At 41.4% G+C, this 20,391-nt stretch overlaps 1 protein-coding gene across 2 annotated transcripts in view; it reads left to right on the top strand.

Annotated features, from left to right (window-relative positions):
* The window catches only part of NELL1 (neural EGFL like 1), an 812,163-nt gene that overhangs the window by 169,430 nt on the left and 622,342 nt on the right, over positions 1–20,391 (top strand). For both annotated transcript variants that reach the window (XM_041729681.1, XM_041729680.1), the window contains exons 6-9: positions 8,769–8,841; positions 9,448–9,530; positions 16,658–16,792; positions 17,733–17,835. In XM_041729681.1, coding sequence (XP_041585615.1) covers positions 8,769–8,841; positions 9,448–9,530; positions 16,658–16,792; positions 17,733–17,835 — 394 coding nt within the window. The remainder of the gene's footprint in view (positions 1–8,768; positions 8,842–9,447; positions 9,531–16,657; positions 16,793–17,732; positions 17,836–20,391) is intronic.

Below are 20,391 nucleotides of genomic sequence, written 5' to 3'. Positions count from 1 at the left end.
TTTTCTGTGTGGGACTGCCCGAAGACCCTTGTCTAACTCAGAACTCTCCTAGGTCAGGAAAGTGGCAGGTGTTACCTGAAAATACCACAAACAGAACAAATAATTTGCATGACCTGGGGTAAAAGAGTACAGTTGACACATAATAGATGTGTCAAGGATGAAATGCTGACAGGAGAGATTCTTTGGGCATTTAATGGCACCTGTGCTTAGAAAGCACACATGCATGCACAAAGCAGGATCAATGTTGAGGAAAAAAAAAAAAAAAACCACTTTAAGCTTTGTCTTTGGACTGATCCCCCAAAGGATCAGTGGAAGCATGGCTATGTACTGAAGGAGGAGGCTTCCAGTATACCTCTCCCTCTGTCCTTCCCCCTCCTGTTTCTTGCTTCCTCCTAGTTCCCTTCCCCTATCCATTTTTCCCTCCCCCTGCCCTCTCCCTCTCTTCACTTCCTGCAAACCAGGAACCCCCCCCCCCCCCCCGCAGCCCCCACTGGAATTCAAGGAAATCCATCTAAAAACTCTATGAACAAAACCTCAGGGACAGATTTTATTTTTATTTTTATTTTTAAAGATTTAATTTATTTATTCGTGAGAGACAGAGAGAGGCAGAGACACAGGCAGAGGGAGAAGCAGGCTCCATGCAGGGAGCCTGATGTAGGACTCAATCCTGGGTCTCTGGGATCACACCCTGAGCTGCAGGCAGCGCTAAACCGCTGCACCACCGGGGCTGCCCTCAGGGACAGATTTTAGTGACCAGACATGACAAGGAATATAGTCTCTATATAAATAATCAGGAAAGTTATTAAGCAAATGCACTATGACCGCATTCAACAATAAAAACTAAACAAAAATGGACAGCCCGGGTGGCTCAGCAGTTTAGCGCCAACTTCCACCCAGGGCCTGATCCTGGAGTCCTGGGATCGAGTCCCACATCAGGCTCCAGCATGGAGTCTGCTTCTCCCTCTGCCTGTGTCTCTACCTCTCTCTCTCCCTGTCTCCCATGAATAAATAAAGAAAATCTTAAAAAAATAAAAAAAAAACTCAGGAAACCTTGGGGAGGGAGAGAGAACCCCATCTCTAGATGTCAAGTCACTACAAGACTCAAATGGCCAGTGTTCAAATAAAATCACAAGACAAACAGCAAGATATTGCTAGTCACAGGAATAAAATCAATGGACAAAAACATCCCCATGGAAGCCCAGACATTGGATGCAGTAGGTAAGATTTTGAAACAAGTGTACTAAACGTGCTCAAAGAGCTAAAGGAGAACCTAGAAGAAGACCTAAGAAGTTAGGAAAATTAGGGATGAATAAATGAGAATATCCATGAAGGAGCAGGAATGATAAAAGGGAACCAGACAGTCTGCAGCTGAGAAGTACAACCGAAATGAAAAATTCACTAGGAGAAAGCAGATTCCAACAGACTGAGGAAAGAATCCTTGGACTTGAAGATAAGACCTTTGAAACTGACCAGTCTGAGCTGCAGAAAGAAAAATACGGATACAGGGAGGGGAGATCGGTTTGAAATCATTCTACCATGCACGTTCCCACCGTGATGCCTCGGTTTCCTTGATTGTGTCGTGTCCGGTATGGGCAGGGCTGGCTTTTGGGCAGTTGACTTGTGCAGAGCCACAGAGCGCTGACCTCAGAGGGCTCCGTGATCAGCTTTCTCTGCTGTTGCTATATTCAACTTTTTAATAATTTTTGAACAAGGGACTCTGCAATTACATAGCTAGTTCTGAATATTACTTTTATACGAGTGTTTATTATTGGTGACACTCTCTAGATTGTAAGCTTTACCAGAGTTGGAAGTAGGTCTATGTTGTTCAAGTGCTTAGGATAGTATCAGGCACGGGGACGCCTGGGTGGCTGGGGATGAGCACCTGCCTTCCGCTCAGGGTGTGATCCCATGGTCCTGGGATCGAGTCCCACGTCAGGCTCCCTGCAGGGAGCCTGCTTCTCCCTCTGCCTCTCTGCCTGCCCCCCAACCCCCGTCTCTCATGAGTAAACAAAATCTTAAAAAAAACCAGATATGTGATTGGCACACCATAGACTCTTCAGTGGAATGTACTAGCGACAAGTCTGTTTATTGGCAGAGTGGCAAAGTTTTTCTCCATGAAGAATGCAGATTGTATAAACACCTACATTAAGAGCACCTGACACCCAGTGGTTTGCAACATGCATCCTGTCCCTTTCTTGGTTATGTAACGTATTTAATGCTCCCGGTGGCTTAGCCACACTGTGGAAGTGATTGGCACTTTTCCTGCCTTTGAGGGACTCCCGTTTCAGTTGGGGGTTTGTGATGAAAAGAGGGAGAGCAGTTAGTCCTGTTGTTCAATCCAGCGTCCTGAGTGTGTGATGCCTTGTACGTGTCAGGACGCTTGCCCTTAAGAGCCCAGAGACCTGATTTAGGCAGAAAACCCCAAGAATGTTCGTGGACTTGGACATTTTGCTGCAGAGGTGGGCTGTAGACGGTAGAGTGCTGACGATTGCTTTCTGTGTTCTAGATCTTTGGTGGCCCTACCTATACCATGTCAGTTAATCGGTTCACCTGCAGAGCATAGCTCTGTAGCTGTTATCCCTGTTGTAGAGACGAGGCCCTGGGACTTGGGGGTTGAGCAGGTGTCAGTCCCACAGACTTTGTAAGTGGGAGTTAAGCCCCACTTTTATTTCACAGCCTGTGCTCATTCAATTCAAACATACTTTATTTTTTTTTTTAGGGGCTCGGTTACCATGTGCTAATCACTCACTGTATTGGGTGGTGGACACCTTTCACTTCACAGCGCCTTTTTCTGGAGCTCCAGCCCAAAGGAACAGGTGGTGCCAGTGAGGAGCACCAGGTGGGGGTTCCAGTTCCACACTGCTCAGCTCCTCTGGGGAACAATGTGATTCTCCTTGTTCCCCAGTAAGAGGAGCCTCAAGAAATGACTCTTTTGAAGGAATCTTTGAAAACTCCTCTCTCCCCCTTAGAATTCTGTATGTCAGCCAGCACACTTCTGGCCGTCCTTTGGTGAGATGCCACAGGTAGGGTAAATATGACAGTGTCTCTATGGAAATTATTTCAGTTGATCCAGTGCAGGAAAACTCCCTGTGAGAGAGGCAGGCACCTCTTATGTGAGACTGGGCATATCCTCAGGCTCTTCCTATTTATCTCCTAGAAGCTGCCCCTTGGGCACAAGAACCGTGCCTGCTTTATCGTCCTGGAACTAAATACCCTTATGATGTGTTTTAGGTTAAAATAGCATCATCCTCTATTTTAGATATTAATATGTTACTATATAAGCAAAGTAAAGGCAAAAGCCTTCTCCTCACTTGTCAAACCTAATTTCTGGGCCCCGATGGATCCTTATGGATAGCACAATAAAAGTGCTCCTGGTTGAAGGGGCGGGGGGCATTAAACTTGATGCCTGGCACCTGAGCCTTTAGCATTAGGTGATTTCTATCAGGCTCAGAACACAAGGTGGGGATTTCTTCACTTCAAAATTGCATCCATCAGGGAGAAGAGCTGGGTAGCGGCAGGTTTATCTGAATCTTATGATTGTCAAAGATTTTCATTATTGAAATGGTTGACTATTGCTCAATTTCTCTTTGATAAATTCCAAGCTGAGTATGCTGTGATTTTTCAGAGGGTAAGGAAAGAACAAGTTTAGGTGAGTCCGAGTGGGTTACAGGATGCTTGAGTGGTTTGGGGTGTTCTTAGATGACTTCATTCCAAAACCGTTCACTGAGGCCAAGGCAGGATAGGATCTCTGTCTGTCTGTCTAGTGACAATTGGGGTCTGGAACCTTTCCCTTACCTGGACATCACTGTCTCCTTAACAGCTGAGCTGTCACTGGGAAGTGAAATTGATTACAATTTTTTTTTTATGCCACAGCTGTCGTTTTTTACCTCAGCTGGTTCCCATAATTCCACAGATGGTAAACATATGTTTATAGGCCCACAGAAAAAGAAGCTATATTGGATTCCTCCCATCTCAAATTCTTATTTTTCTTTTCGTGCAGAAAGTCAGAGTCACAGAGCTGGGAAATCTTATACATTTGCAGATTAATATTTCTGGGCGTTAAGACTTTGGAAACAGCAGGACAGCTAATGATATGCTAATGAGCTGACAGTTTTTATTGATCGTAATGAAAGTCGACAAGTGTCTTTCTTGGCTTTTATGCAAGCTGGAATATTTTATTAACTGTCTTCAGGGCAGAAATACATAATTGGTCGCATTTTGAAAATCCTCCTTGTGAGTTCTCAAGTCTTACTTTTTCGTTAGCCTGTTGCCAAAGCTTGGGTCCTTGCCAGTTTATAAGCAGGACACATCTTCATCCATATATTTACATGCCCAGCAGGAACTCTCCCCACCCCCTTTCCCTTTCAAAGCAATTTGTTTCAGTGTTTTAGCATACAAAAAGAGAGCCATTTTCTTTAATGTAAACAGAGATCTGCAGGGAAATAAGAGCTTTAAAAAAGAATTAGCATTTGTTTGGTTGCAAAGCTGCTTTTATTTGGACCAGAAAGCTCTGAATGTTAGAAGGCCTTGCCTAATCTTAGTTATTCCACACATAAGAGGGTCCTAATGGTATAATTTTCCTAATCTTTATCACATCTTTGTAGATTTCTTACTGTGGAATGAGAAATGTTCTTGGAACAATGGAAATAATGGGCACTAGTTCCCCAAATAAAAACTCCTAATGTACAACCTACCTGGTGCAGATGTACCTTGCGGTGCCTGGTGAGCTGAGCGCAGGAGGTAGAGGCTGGCAACAGGTGAATTCAACAGTGGAAAAAGCCTGTCCGGTTTCCTCCCCTTCCATCTGTACTAATAGTAAAACTTTATTAATTTGGGCTTTGAACTTTAGGGATTTATTTAGATTCTCAGCTTGGCTGAGGTTTAGCGTTGCAGGAACGATGTGGAAACGGATCGTTTAGCAAATTAATAGTGTAAATAAGATTGCAGGGGGGGAATATTAAGCTACCTGAAAGCATCTTTGTTTGCCAGCCTTAAAACAACTATTTCAGCAAACTGTTACCCTTTAATGCAAGTAACTTATGTTCAGTTGATTAAGTATTTACCCATTAAAGCAACTAAGATAAAACCTCATTTTGATAACAGGACCTTGTTCTAGCAACATCGTTTTAGGTCATGTAATGATGAGATTTTGTCTTATGATCTGTTTTCTCCTTAAGCCATGTTGGAGTGGGTTAGCACTGGTCTTGGAATTAGTAGACTAAGATGAAGGAGTCCTTTAGGAAAAAAGCTACTTAAAGTAGCAAAGCCTTAGGTTTTTTGTAGGTCAGCTGGCCAGGTAATCTGGCCCGGCATCAATAATAATAATAATAATTTGATACATTGGGCATGTCAAAATCACCATGCCAGCTTCTTCAATATATATATATGATGTTCTCCTCAACCTTCTCTAAAATTCTAACATGTACTCCCAGTTTAGAAACTGATATCCTACAAGAGCTTTAAAGACTCTGCCATCTATGAAAATGATATTGCTCAATATACTACAATTCATAGTTTTTAGGAATTTGATGCTTTTCAAGGATGCAAAGTGCCTGCTATGTGAAATATAATACAGTAGGAACTGCAGGGGACCCTGAGATGAAAATACGACTTTGCCTTCATGGTGTCTATAATCTAGTAATTCTGTTGGTTGTAGTTCAGTTCCAAAACGCTGAGATTTTATTCATATGTTAGGATTTGGATGCTGCTATTTTTACCACTGTGAACTTTTAATGAGTAAAGCTTTCTGCTTCTCCCCGTCCTCCAAAAGAAAAACAACCCACAAATGATGGACAGTGGAGCAGGGATTTTTTTTTTTTTTTTTTTTTTTTTGTGGAGCTCTTTAACATTGAAGTTTCCTGGGCTCACCCAACCCCACTAAAAAAGAATTTGAGGGGTGACCTAGGAATCTGAATGTTGAACTTGAGATATTTACTCAAATTCGTGTTTATACAAGGTGATTCTTAAGAAACTCAGTTTGGGAAGCACTGCCATGATTAATGATATGAAATACGCATGAATCTGGAAAAATGAGACCAGGTGGGGCCAGCTAATATATGCACTGCTAGAGTTACATTTTCCAGTAGATATATTTAATGTTAGAAGAATTTTTATTCATTCTTCTCTAATTCTAATTTCATCTTTGGGAGAAGTTGCAGTACTTGAAGGAACATTATTATCAATAGAAATCCTTTATATAGATAACTTTCCTGTGAGAAATGAGTTCACTCCTATGTGGGTTTATACTTTATATAAACTCTTTTCATTTTCTAAGGAAAACTACATGATTAGCAAATGCTACTTTTATTGACAAAGGTCCAGGTACAGAAGAGTTCATATGGCAACTCAATGCAAACCTTCTGGGTTTTGTTTTGGGAAAAGGTGTTAGGGTGTGTGTGTGTGTGTGTGTGTGTGTGTGTGTGTGTATACATGCTCAGACTGCTTTGGGTCACATCTGGCATTTGTATAGTGTATGACCATCCTCCATTTAGTCGAGCATGGAATTACATCCATTCAAATAAATTACATTTCCATCTTGACTTATTTGGCAAGAACAAGTATTCATGCCAGCATGTGGGCTGCCCTCATGACCTTTCCTCAAAAACAAATACCCCAGTGCTTTGAGTGTTGGTGTTAAAGGGCAGTGAGGAGCTGTCAGCCTTGATTTCTGTTAGTGTTCAAGTCAGCATCATTGACCTTCACCTAATGATCTGTGTAACACCCTCATGTGGATCAGATGAAAAGTGGAAAGGCAGGTGATGATGGAGGCAGGTAGAAGGAAGGTGCGGGAGAGGCAATTATATTGTAATTTACAGTGTAACTAAAATCAGTAGTCACCTTTAAAGTAGGAAAAGGAAATCCGGTATGTACTAAATTCTGTTGCTACTAAGTGAATAAAGGGGGGATATCCTTTTCGCATGTGTTTTCCATTCATTTTTAGAAAGGTAATTAATACTGTGTCTGGGTTTCTGAGTGCCATTTCTATGGCTGATTAAAAATAGGAATGATTTAGGCTTTTCTGATGAATACGTAATAGATGGACCTGATCCTACCTGAGACTTATGCTTTCTCCACTTCCACATCTCCCAGGGGAATCCACTGTCCCCGGGGGCCTGTGAATCTGTTTCAGTGCGGGAGGTCCTATGTCCCGGGAAACCCTAAACCCTGAGCAGACTTGGGATAGTTGGTCACTATGAATTCACCATATTTATCCTCTTCAAATCAGACCGATGTTTTTAGATGTGTCACTCCATTTTCTATAATCTTTGATGGAAATCTACAGCTTTGTCTATTTTTTTGTTTAACTTGAAAGGAAGTGAGAGCATAGAAATGTAAAGTGTGACAATCTTGGTTTGAAAGCCTTGGTTTCACTGACCCAGGACTCGAGTCCTGGAAGGATCCTTAGCTTTTGTGTCCAGTCTTTTTTTCCAGAGGAAGCAACTGAAGCTCAGAGCAGATGGTTGACTTACTGCTTCAAGTTCACTCAGTTAACTTGAGATGGATCCAGAACTTGAGCCCAGGTCTCCTGACTTCCAATCCCATGCTTTTCTCATATTGCTCAAAAGTGCTTGAAAGGTACCTTGGACACCTAAAGGCATTAACTTGCTGTGAGAAACTGAGCAGCCTCGTGCCAGGAAGAAGCTGATTGACTTAGATGGTGCTCCTTGAATTGCTCTCTGGAACTCCCCTCCAAAAGACTATGAACTCATACTGAGGAGCAGTGGCAGGGAGTTCCTCCCATGGAGAGGCTGTCTCCTCCTATAATCACAAATGCTGCATCATCCTCAAAGAGGAAGAGGTTAATAAATATATCCAACTCTAAGAAAGAGGTTCTATGATCTTGTTATTTCCACTACTGTTTCCAATTCATATTTTATTTTGCAATAATAAGCAGAAAACAGCCTTTGTTGACTACTTTCTATATAGAAGATGAGCACATAAATGTTACCCCTTCTGGAAGACTTTCAACACCGTCTTAAGCCTATATTTTATTTACAGATTAAGCTCAGTATTCTGAACGGCTTCTGTATCTTCCATCTGTTCTGTAATATCTCTTCCATCAAATCAGGAAGAAAAAACAACCCCTAAAACCAAAATCTTGACAGTCAACTTGAAAAATCCAAAAGCCAAGTCAATATTTTCATTGCAAGATGGCAGCTTCAATGACTTTCTTAAATCAGGGCTGTTCTTCCAAGCTAAGTTACAGAATTAAAAGCCTCCCTTTCTACTCACAGTGAGATGTTGAGCAAGTTTTAAGACTCAACAACGGACACTCTTGCTACTCGATTAGCAGAGAGTGAAGATTGTTATGCAATTCTCTCCATGTCTTCCTCTATTTCCTTGACTAAATGAATCAAAAAATTTTAGTCTCTTTGTATTGTCTCTTCTCCCTCGCTTAAAAGAAAATCACCCAGGTCAGCAAAATTTAATGTTCCAGGATGACTAAGGCATTGAGGAAATTATTTCATCAGTGCCTTTTTGGTCCAATAGTTGAAGAACATTTACTGGTAGATCATTCGTGTTATAATGTCATTAGCATCCACCAGTGGTGACTAATGATAGCTTTCTCAAGGCAAACGTCCTTTCCGAGATTTCCGAAAGACGATGGTTTAGAGTAGTTCATTGGGGACTAAGGCAAACTTACCTTCTGAATGAGGATACCAGTGTTGTAAAAAATAATGTGCCCTGCGGAGAGTGTGTGACTGCACAGGGGCATTTGGAACTGATGACTATAATCTTGATCACCACCTCTCTCTTCTCTTATAAAGGGAATCATCCAAGATGGGAAAATCATCTTTATGCCAAATGGATACATAACTCAATGTCCAAACCTGAATCGCAGTAAGTAACAACTTGAAGCATTTATAAATTTCTAATATTATATAATTTAGTGATAATAAACATGTCACACAAAGCATAAAAAATGTTGGCTTCTGAGGTAGTGGGGATAGGGAGATAATTTATTGTCTATACTATATACTTCTGTGTCTTTGAAGCTTTAAAAAGCTCATGTGCTTATAGAATTACCATTTGAAGGTGAGAAAAAGACTACGTGAGCAGTTTGGGTCCTGTAGATTAATACAGGAAGATAGGTTTAATAAGATAGTATCAATAGTAAACATTTATTTAAATTCCTTGGCTTAGATGTGAGCTTGCTTTCTCCTCTTCTATACGATTCATTTTTCCAGTCACCTCTCAATAAAAATGAGGGCTTAATTTTAATTTAAAAATGTCATATTGGCTTTTCAGTTAATAGTCCTTTTTCCTTTTTCTGTTAATAAAAGGAAAAGACCAAGACCTGAAATCCTGGGTGATTTCACTCCAACTGCAAAGTAATACTTAACCAGAAAAGCAAAAACCCTTTGACATAGCCAAGCAACTACTGTTATAAAAATCTCTTTATTGTATTAGCACTGTATCAACATTTCTTATATTTTCTCTATTGAGCTTGTCCAACTTGCAGTGATTTCTTAAGCCTGGTGCAAGGAATAATGGATTTGCAAGAGCTTTTGGCCAAGATGACTGCAAAAGTAGGTATCTAAATTTCACTTATGATGTTTCATTTCTTTCTCCATCCTATCTAGAATTTCAAGCGATATGCTATAATGGAAACATTTTTAGCCTTGGCATCTGCAGTGTGTTACAATAAAAATGGTTTATTCTTCCTTGAAATAGGACTACCTATGGTAAACGTAACCATTTACCTCTTTGATACTATTAGGCTATATCAAAATGTTTATTTGAAAAATGTTTGGAAGAAAGGGGCCATATGTATCACTGTAGGTTCCTTGGGAGAGGAAAAGGGATTTGCCCACTGGCCATTCAACTAGTAACACTGTGAGATGATATATGATCAGAGACACTGCTGCTTATAAGCTAATGCGTTTTGAATGTAAGAATAATTGCCAAGAATCAGAGGGGCAAAAATAGCCAGGTTAGGAACAGATTACTGTCACGAGAAGGCGTTATATCACATGTCTAAGATGTGATTTGTTTCAAGACTGGTCTTGAGTTAAATAGTGAAGAAGGCAAAGTTTGCCTCTTAACACATTCAGTTTTATAACTGCGCATCTTTTCCTCCTCTCCATCATCTACTTAACAAGCATCTTTAAAAGGTTTGCTGTTTGCCAGGCACTGTGTTGGACACAAAGGAGGCCATAATGAACGAGACTTGATTTCTACCCCTGGAAGATATTGAGGGTGGAGCCAAAAATGTAAACAATTAGGGGCTTTAATATCTGAAATTTAGATTCATAATGGAAAGTCCTGAGCACTGTGTTGAAAGGCACTGAATAAATAGAAAATGTGTGTAATGCTGTTGTTATGATACCAATCAGTCGTGGACGTGAGTCCCAGCCTAGGGCGAAGACGGAATTAGGTTGGGCCTCAGAGACATTATATTCTGTGAAAGGAAGAATTTTAATAACAGTGAAAATGTACATGCATCCTGTTCCACCCGCGGCTATGACTGCTCCCAGCCATCAGCCATGGCACGTGGAAAAAAAAAAATCGGTGGGTTAGGTAAGTGTTTAGGATGCAGGGCTGTGCTTTGAACCCATCGGTAGTGCTGCCGAAGATAAGGTTTCTCTTTCAAACTGGGTTTTTGGCCAAGTCATCTTTTGTGTGGAAAGGAGAGAGGGAACACTTTTGTTACAGACCCTGAGACTGAGAGCTGAAGCATTAGCTTCTCACTTCCGAGTGCGGCAGTAACGTGAAATGCAGCCAATTATTTGGCTTCCCAGCTTGTGACATAGAGACACTTGTATTTTATATCGTCTGGAGCAGCTTGATCTCAATAGAGTTAATTATATTTTAACTTGCTACCAAGTTTTTGGAACAAGAAACCTGCCACTCAGTCTCCGATGATTGTGGTTTCCTGGCTTTAAGGATAACCCTTTCTCATTCTCTCCTTCTGCAGAGAATGTCATTTTTTCCCCCCTCTTTTTAGCCATATATGATCTGGGAACCACATTGAGCTCTGTCCTCCAAATATTATTATGTAAAATGGGCATTTGTGAGGCAGAAGAAATTTAATTGTGGGCAATTTCATCCACTTTCTAAACTCCGCCTCTGGCACTTTGGAAGATTTATTAAGTCTGTTTCTTCCAAACTGTGAATAGAATTATAATTAGAAAACCAAGAACTTCCATTTCACTGCAAAATTTTGGAATCTACAATCTAGAAGAGGAGAGTTGGTAAAGTTCTCCTAGAAAGGATCAGCTAGTTAATTTTAGACTTTGCAGGCCAAGAGGCAAAATAGAAAATATTGTGTATATTTAAATAATAATCACTTAAAACATAACCATTAAAAAGTGTAAAAATCGTTCTTAGCTCACAGGCCATAGGAAAATGAGTGGCAGGCCAGATTTGGTCCATGGGCCCAAAGTTGTCAACCCCCAATTTAGCAAAAGCTTGGAGGTCAGTCATACGAGTTAATATTTGCTATGTGTTACAGTGCTTAAATTTTTATATTCCCTGTCACTTTAATGCTCACAGCAGTCCTGTGAGTTGGGATTGATTTATTAGCCCGTTTCCCAAATGAGAAGACTCAGTTCCAGGCATGTTATGTAACTTTTCCCAAGACGATGGATGGCAGAGCTGGGGCTCAGGCTCAGGTTCTGAAAGCTGTGTCATGACTAAGAAAGTCTGTAGTTGGAGAAGGGAAGATTGGAAAGAGAAACAAAAGACATAAAGAAGGAATGATTGATGGAGAAAGGGAAGTTGGCCGCTACCAGTGTGAGGATGGAAAGATGGGTGAGAACAGTGTGCAAATGGTAGAGAGGCATGCATATTCAGATGGTACCTGTTGGGAGTGAAACATGAGCACAGAGCTTCTAGTAGCTTTTGGAAGGGAAAGTCAAAGCAAGAACAAAGCTCCTAAACTCATCCTTTGGATTGTAGTTGATTGTTGTCCTTGGAAAGCTGTTGAGGTTTTGAGTCCTGGGTTCTGATCGTGTGTGTTTCTGGGAGGACCACGCAGGGCCACCTTCTATTACATGATCTCCTTAAAGGTTTTCAGATTGTAGAGGCTGCTCAGAATCACACTGCAAACAGAGGATAGGCCAGGTGAATTCTCAGCAAAGAATTCTTTAAGAATTCTTAAGGAAGGGATCCCTGGGTGGCGCAGCGGTTTGGCGCCTGCCTTTGGCCCGGGGCGCGATCCTGGAGACCCGGGATCGAATCCCACGTCGGGCTCCCGGTGCATGGAGCCTGCTTCTCCCTCTGCCTATGTCTCTGCTTCTCTCTCTCTCACTGTGTGCCTATCATAAATAAATAAAAATTTAAAAAAAAAAAAAAAAAGAATTCTTAAGGAAGATATTTCCCTCTTGCCCATGCCAAGGTGAACAGGAAAGTCTTCTTTCTGTGCTTTGTGCAAACCTCACTTCCTTTATGTTAACTCTTAAACTGAGGCTATAGGCTTTTGGGGCCACATCTTCATGTAGGAGTTTAAGACATCCCAAGATGGGCAGACTCTTTTCCCAACTCCTCTCCCCGCTCCCTGCGCAGCCATCAGGGTGGGAGCTTGGAGGCTCATTAACCTTTTTCCAGTTGCTGTTTCCCCATATGTAAAAGGGCACAATTAATTTTGATTTTATAAAGATCCCATGAGATGAGGCAACTGAGATTTAAAGGTCTTGTTTGGTGTATGACACACAATAGGCTTTCAATAAGCTGTAGTTGTTCATTTTATATTGTTAAACCTAGAAAAAAAAATAGGCAGCCATGCGGGGAAGATGGTCACTAAGAAAGCGTACACCTTGCCTAGTGGGTTGGCATCCCAGAGCCTGGCAAAAGCTGTGAGGTGCCGTCAGGTTCCTGGTCCAGAGTTAGGTGGCAACAGGTCTTGGAAAGCAGCAGAAAGCCCTTACACTGTGTCCTGGTGGAAGCCACGGAATCCTACCAGAGAGCCAGCCCAGTGCACAAGCTGGACAGGAGTTGGTAGCCATCATCACATCAGACCTGTGCAGACACCCCATCAGCCCACGGGTCTGCCCAGGAGGGCTTGTTGTTTCTTGACTCTTTTCAGGACAGGGGGTGCTTGAGAATGACCCTTGCTGAATATGGGACATATCATGGGAGCAGCTTGCATGTACCTCCAGGTGGCAGGTCAGGGTACATAGGAGCCCTCTTTGAAGAGTCCTGGCATTCTGGCAAAATTAACCTTTTTCAAGGTAGAGAAGGTGCAGGAAAACTGTCTTCTGTCACCTTCTCTAAGCTGCATACAAGAGCCCACCAGTCTCTGGCTTACTCTGAAAGTTCTCTCAGGTAGTCTTGACATTGTGGTAACTACCCCATTGCTGGGGCAGGTGCGTTGCGATGGGGTCCACACCTGTCTTGCTCTTGCCATCCACCTGTGCTACAATGACCTTCTGCCCTCAAGCTGGGGAAGGAGAGATGCTGGAGGCTGGAAATTTCTTGATTACTTCTGTTCTAATCTCTGACAACCCTATTTATGCAGATCAAGCAGCACTTGGAGTGGCAGTTCAGCTTGTAACATACTTAATTTTAAGACTTTCATCGTTTTGAGGAGCTCAATAGCGATTTTTTTTTTAGTTAAGCTTCAAGTTTTAACATAATAAAAGATTTTTTTCTCCTCAATGTAGCAAATGCCAAGTAAAGGTATTTCAAAGAAAAAGCGCAACCCACTGCATGACTAATGTACTCATCCATTTGTTGACCTCTTACTGTGAAAAAGGCCTCTGATGTCTGTCTTTGAATGTATAGAGTTAAGAATAAATGATTCTGTCTGTGGTTGCTTAGATAAATGCATGAACAAAGGTAAGAATGAATAGAGATGTAGATTTGCTCCTAGATCTATTTTGTATCTGTAGGCATCCTTGTAGAAAATGGCAGGTAGTGTAGAAATAGCTTTTGAAAATGAATTTGGGTAAATTCAGCATACTGATACCAATGACAAATTGTAATTCATTTTTCAGGTCAGAGTTGTTTTTCTCCTTTTAGTGTTCTAGTATCAAGCAGGGGGGGATAAAGGAAGATAAAGTTACATATTAAGTGTTTTTGAAAAATTAGCTTTTTTTGCCTTAATATGTCTTTGCTTTTGTGTTTGTCTCATGGACTCTTCTTATTACAGAGATTAGGGCTTTTTCATCGTTGCCAGAAAAGACTAAATATATTAAAAAATAAATCAGAGTTGGGAAGGGAAACATCTGCCCTGAGAATAGCTTCCACTAAAACTGAGTTTTCTTGGTATTGAGTTTTATAGGTGAGCATAGCTCAGTTTCATTGGACAGTATGGGAAATTGACAATACTGCCTTTAGGCAAATTCCTGGGTTTTCAGGAAATTTGGGCAGTCACAGAATTACCTTTTGGGTCATTTAGTCGTTAAGAACTTTCTCAGAGGGCTACAGGCGCTAGATTGTTCCGGATTTTCAGAGTGAGGCTCATTTCTTCTCACAAATACCCTGTTCTCAGCTGCTCTTAGGAGGGATGCAGGTCTAGTTCAAGTTTTTCAACCCAAGGTCATCATCCATCAGTCACTACCTTTTGCGGGAAGTATAGGCACTATAGAAATGAAGTAAAGGTAATATGCAATAAGTTACCACTTACTACGTAGTCTTACCACTATGTGGTTTTACTGACCTGGCCTCACCAAACTCTAAGGAGTGTATTTACTGTGCTCCCTAGAGAATTCCCAAGAACTTAATTATCATAGATTCTAGGAATTGTAATTAAGCTAGATTCATAGGTAATCTGAATTTTTGGAAGATTGTGCATATGGGAGGGGGTCCTAGTAAGCTACATTTTAGGCATAGTTAACTCTCCATTTCTTTGGGGCTGACGATGGTGTGTGCGATTTGTCTAGCATCCTATTTGCTTTTTTCCCTGCCTGTTGCTACTTCCCACAAGACACAGATGAGGAACTAATTTTCTGGGGGGATTCTAAAATTTTGTGTGTGTGTGTGTGTTTTTAAAAGATTTTATTTATTTATTCATGAGAGAGAGAGAGAGAGAGAGAGAGAGCAGAGACAGAGGCAGAGGGAAGCAGGCTCCATGCAGGGAGCCCAACATGGGACTTGATTCTGGGTCTCCAGGATCACACCTTGGGCTGAAGGCGGCGCTAAACCCCTGAGCTACCCGGGCTGCCCGAGATTCTAAAAATTTGGAGGAAGAGAATGAAATAAATGTCAAAAGCCAAGTCTGGAATTGCATGGGGATTCCATCTTTAGACAGTAGTGCTCAGCAGTGCTGGTAGGAGTAATGGAGAGGAGCATGTATGGAATGGAACCATAGTTAGCATAGAAAGATGCTGAGAGTCCTCAGCTCGTATTCAACTGTTATATCTAAAATGTTGGCTTGAAATAGTCTTATTTAGATCAGAGACTGTCTTGATCTCCTTTGTGGGGAAAATACAGAAGACAAGGAGGTTTAAGTATGGCCGAGAAAGAAAAGAGGAACTAGTGGAATTTTTAGGCAGTAGTATGTTTTTCAATCAAGGCAGTCTCTAAAGGAAAGGGAAAAATGGTAATGCTGCTAACGGATTGAGTTACACTTGAGTATGTGTGAGATTATGTCAGAGTTGAATTTTTTGCACTTTATGTTTGAAGACAACTGCAGTAGGCTGCATGGGAAATGACCTGGAGAGAGGATTGGATTCCTATCATGATGAGCAATTCATGGTGTTGCATGTGATCAAGAGCAGGTGTGAAGACAAACTAACCTCAAATGTTTGAAGGGAGTAGATGGCTTAGGATGGGTTATGAGGCAAAACTAGGTCAGATAGGAAAAGCAGGGAGAGATTTCATAGCTCACACTGAGGAAAAGGTTTCAAATATCCAGAGCTCACCAAAAAAAGTTTTTAAAGATGATGCCCTGTCCCCGTGAATGTGCAAAGAGAGGCTGATGAGTTACTGGAAAGGGTTACTTGTCGTGACATTCAAGCTTTATAACCCTTTTCAAATCAGAGCTTCTAAGGTTCTGTGATTACTGGATAATAGTTGGTTGACCTAGGAAAATGAGAAGTTTCTCTATAAAATCCTGATTTCGCCTAGGGGTTTGGTTGCCTCTCCTCATTTTTGAACATCAAAGCGGATTTCTGGGGCATTGATTCCGGGGTGGACGGGGGGTGGGGATGGGTTCTGAGCTGGGCCGAAACTAGATCCTTGTATGCATTTCCATTTTCCTGGCCTCAGCTCCCAGGAATTTTTCATAATAGAGGAAGCAGTGACTTCCAGCCTGAAAACTGTGACACACTGGTTAGTGTGTGAACACAGAGCGAATGTGGGAGATAAATATAAGTGCATTGGAGTTGTTGATTAGATCTCCTGTAAACACTGTAATGAGTCCTGGAGAATGCATTCATTATGAGTGCTTCTGTGGGGCTTGAGCTGAAGCACACATGTTTATGTACACCCATGAGGTCCCAAGATACAGTTTAATGTCCCATTTGGTGCTCATTAGACCATAGGAGCCAATATGTCTTCAATTTAGAAGGATTCCACCTCAGGTTGTGTGTTTTTTTGTTTTGTTTTGTTTTGTTTTTTTTAATAAGCGGGCTGAGATGAGCAACTTGCTCTGAGCATTTTTTTTTTCTCCTCCTACTTGGATTATTGTTGTTGTTTTTTCTTGTGGCTATTAGCTTTGTTAGGATAATGCAACTGAATGAAAGAAATTACACCTAGTAACTCTTATTTGCAGTTAAATTATGCAGAGACGAGACTTAGTCAGTTGGAAAACTGTCATTGCGAGAAGACCTGTCAAGTGAGTGGACTTCTCTATAGAGATCAAGACTCCTGGGTTGATGGGGATCACTGCCGGAACTGCACTTGCAAAGTAAGCTTCTTTGTTAATAAACATAGTTGTAAGGGGGCATTTTCACTAGTTGCTGTATAATCTGGTCTTGTAATAAACAATGCTGGCTCTAAAAAGCCGGTATGATCTTTCTACTAAGCTCCTGCCTAGCAACCAGGGCAATTGTGAAGGGAACCTGGAAGAGTGCCATTTCATCTCTAAACACTTGGAAATTAAAATCCGCTTCCATGTGACAACACGCTCCAAGATGACCTGACACTGTTGCTAACCAACTTACTGTTTGGGATTCGAGGATTGAGAATATCGAAGGGGGAGGAAGGGACTCCTGTGATTTTTCAAGCCACCTAACGGTTAGCTTCGTTCACAACTTTTCACTCTTAGGATAAATCTTAAAAGGGTGTATAATTAGTTTCTAGATGTTTTTATTACAATTTAGGAGGTATCCATTTCCTGTTTGAGACACTTGCAAGACATACCTCCCCCCCGCCGACTTTCAGGATATCCATCATTTGTCTAGTCCCTCTGTTTCAGAGAATTCAAGAGCACCCCCAAAATTAGTATGTGAACTCTGCAATTGAAATTACTTGATAAATATCTGGTGACTGTCTTTGGGAAAATAAAAAATGGATTGTTAGAGCCTCGATACTGATTGACAGCATCTGCAAAAGATGTTATTTCTGTTCTTGTAAAACCAGGCTTCTGTTTTCTTCCTAATCTCGTTAGCCCCCACGGGCAGGTGGAATGAAGCCAGTGATGTCTATCAGAAAAGTAATGGAGGTGGCCCAGGTTCGTTTGGGCTGGAGAAAATGCTTCATTTGTGGTCCTGGAGTAGAGTGGGAATTCCTCATGCTGCTTCTCTCTCTCCCTGATGAAGTTTCTGAGATGAGATGTGAGCTTTTGCCACAAAGGGAAATTTCAAAGGGCACTTCTGAGATTGCTTTCCCTGTCCTTCCTTCTTCAGGGTGGTGCTGTCGAATGTCGGAGGATGTCCTGTCCCCCTCTCAATTGCTCCCCGGACTCCCTCCCCGTGCACATTGCTGGCCAGTGCTGTAAGGTCTGCCGACGTAAGTACTGACTGAGGGTCAGAGTGGTCCTCTGTGCTTTGAGATTTTTTTCCCCTCCTAATGTTCAGGCCCCAACTGATGAGCTTTGAGGACGTGAAGTACCGAAAGTGGATATTAAATATATGACAAGAAGAACTTAAATGTTTTATTTATTTATTTTTAAAAAAGATTTATTTACTTATGATAGACATAGAGAGAGAGAGAGGCAGAGACACAGGAGGAGGGAGAAGCAGGCTCCATATAGGAATCCCGACACAGGACTCGATCCCGGGACTCCAGGATCGCGCCCTGGGCCAAAGGCAGGCGCCAAACCGCTGAGCCACCCAGGGATCCCCAACTTAAATGTTTTAATCGCTAAAGATGTACAGATATTTTACATAGGCTCTTTAAAAAAAATCTCATATCAACTCTAATGACTATTCTTTCCATTCTCGGTAGCAGGAACTGGTGTTCACAGGGATTAAGAGCTGTTGAGGCTCAGACACCTGGTGTAATGGGTTGTATTGATCACAGCTCCAAAGCTCCATGTGCTTTGGTCCTGCTCATTCTGAATGATGAAGTTAAGGGCCAGATCCTATGTTTAGGCTTTTTGAGGTCTTGGCCAGATTTCTAGTTACTAAAAGACCTTTGTTAGGAATTACGAGATGAACTTCAGTTAAGATACTGAAACAACTTCCTTCCAAGTTGGCTTGTCCAGGTTACAGGATTTAAATATTCTTTCTTTGTTTTGCAAGGGCACTATTTCAGATGAAACAGTGAAATGAGCCTGGAGGCCAGCCGTAAGAGTCAAAGCTGGCATTTAGAGTGCTTGGTGCGTGCCAGTTACTATGTAGGTGCCTCCCTTCTATTGGCTTCCTTCCTGCTCACTGAGTCCTTTGGGTGGGGATTATTATCCCTGTTCTGTAGGAAGTGGAGGGAAGTGAACTTACCAAAGTCGCAACCCTGGTAAGTGACCGAGGTGAGATAGGAAACTAGTTGGTGCCTGACTACAAAGCCCATCATCCTCTCAACAAACTATAGGGTCTTCTGTAACAAGAGGCTAGGTTAGAAACCTGGCATCATTCTCAAGGTCCTACCCAAAATATAACATCACTGGGTCTTCAAAACACAATGGTCTAGCTTTTGGTCAAGAACACCCCGTCTCCTAATAGGACAGTGGAAGTGGGGATAGCTGGTCTGGTCACACCAGCCCAGACCTTTTGTGGACTTTTTCAAAAGGGACTTTTGAATATTCTTCCTCCTTAGGGTTGGCACATTACACCTATTACCCTGGAGGGTGGTACTTTGAATGGATCTAAAAAGTGAAACTTTGTTTTAAGCACTTTTAAAAGTCCTTTCTGGCAATACAGGTAGCTCAGGTGCCAAGATGTTGACGTGATACTTTGATCCCATGATGGAGAGATTGGTAGATATAGAACATTTTTCCCCCCAATCTTGATATTCTATATAACTGTGAACAGAGGAAGGGGAGGAAAACTCCTGGGAATTTGTTTAAAAAGTGAGTTATTTTTAGTCCATTATCTTGAGTTTTCTGGACAAGCCTGAATACTGTCTCTCAGAAGTTGTTTGGACATTGGAATAGATGAGTCCTTCAACTGTTTTGTGTTTTAATCTTTTAATTTTCTAATTATAAAAGCAGTGTGTCTACTGTGTAACATTTGAACTCAAAGAGGAGTAAAGATGACAGAAAAATCTCTTATACTATTACTTGGAAACCATCACACTTGAAATTTCAGTGGATTTCATTTTTATTTTTTATTTTTTATTTATTTATTTTTTTTAATTAACTTTTATTGGTGTTTAATTTACCAACATACAGAAAAACACCCAGTGCTCATCCCGTCAAGTGTCCACCTCAGTGCCCGTCACCCATTCCCCTCCAACACCCGCCCTCCTCCCCTTCCACCACCCCTAGTTCGTTTCCCCGAGTTAGGAGTCTTTATGTTCTGTCTCCCTTCCTGATATTTCCCAACATTTCTTTTCCCTTCCTTTATATTCCCTTTCACTATTATTCATATTCCCCAAATGAATGAGAACATACACTGTTTGTCCTTAAAATTCTATTTCATGTGAAGTTGTGATCTTATTGTGCAGGTAATTTCTATCCTACTTTATTGACATCTGTATATGTAAGGGCTTGAACTCACGACCCTGAGGTTGAGTGGTAGGCTCTACCAACTGAGCCAGCCAGGCAGGGACCCTTGTTGACTTACTGTTATCACTTGTGTATTCCTGTGCTTTAAAGAACACTGTATAAACTTCTTAAAAAAACTTATTTAAATTATTAACACATAATATATTATTAGTTTCAGAGGTAGAGTTTAGTGATTCATCAGTCCTTGGTAACACCAGTGCTCATTGCATCACGTCCCCTCCTTAATGTCTACCGCCCAGCTGTATTAACTTCATTTTGATGAGCTTCAGGGTGTTAAAATTTTCGGCTCTTGCCTGCATTACTTATTTAACCATTCCCCAATTGTTAGATATCTAGCTCTCCCACTTTTCACTTACAAATTACTCAGTAATGTATATTTATAGAAAACACATTTTGTATTT

This window comes from Vulpes lagopus, chromosome 15, assembly GCF_018345385.1.
Source record: "Vulpes lagopus strain Blue_001 chromosome 15, ASM1834538v1, whole genome shotgun sequence".
Classification (NCBI taxonomy): domain Eukaryota; kingdom Metazoa; phylum Chordata; class Mammalia; order Carnivora; family Canidae; genus Vulpes; species Vulpes lagopus.
This window is presented reverse-complemented; position numbering and strand designations above follow the sequence as displayed.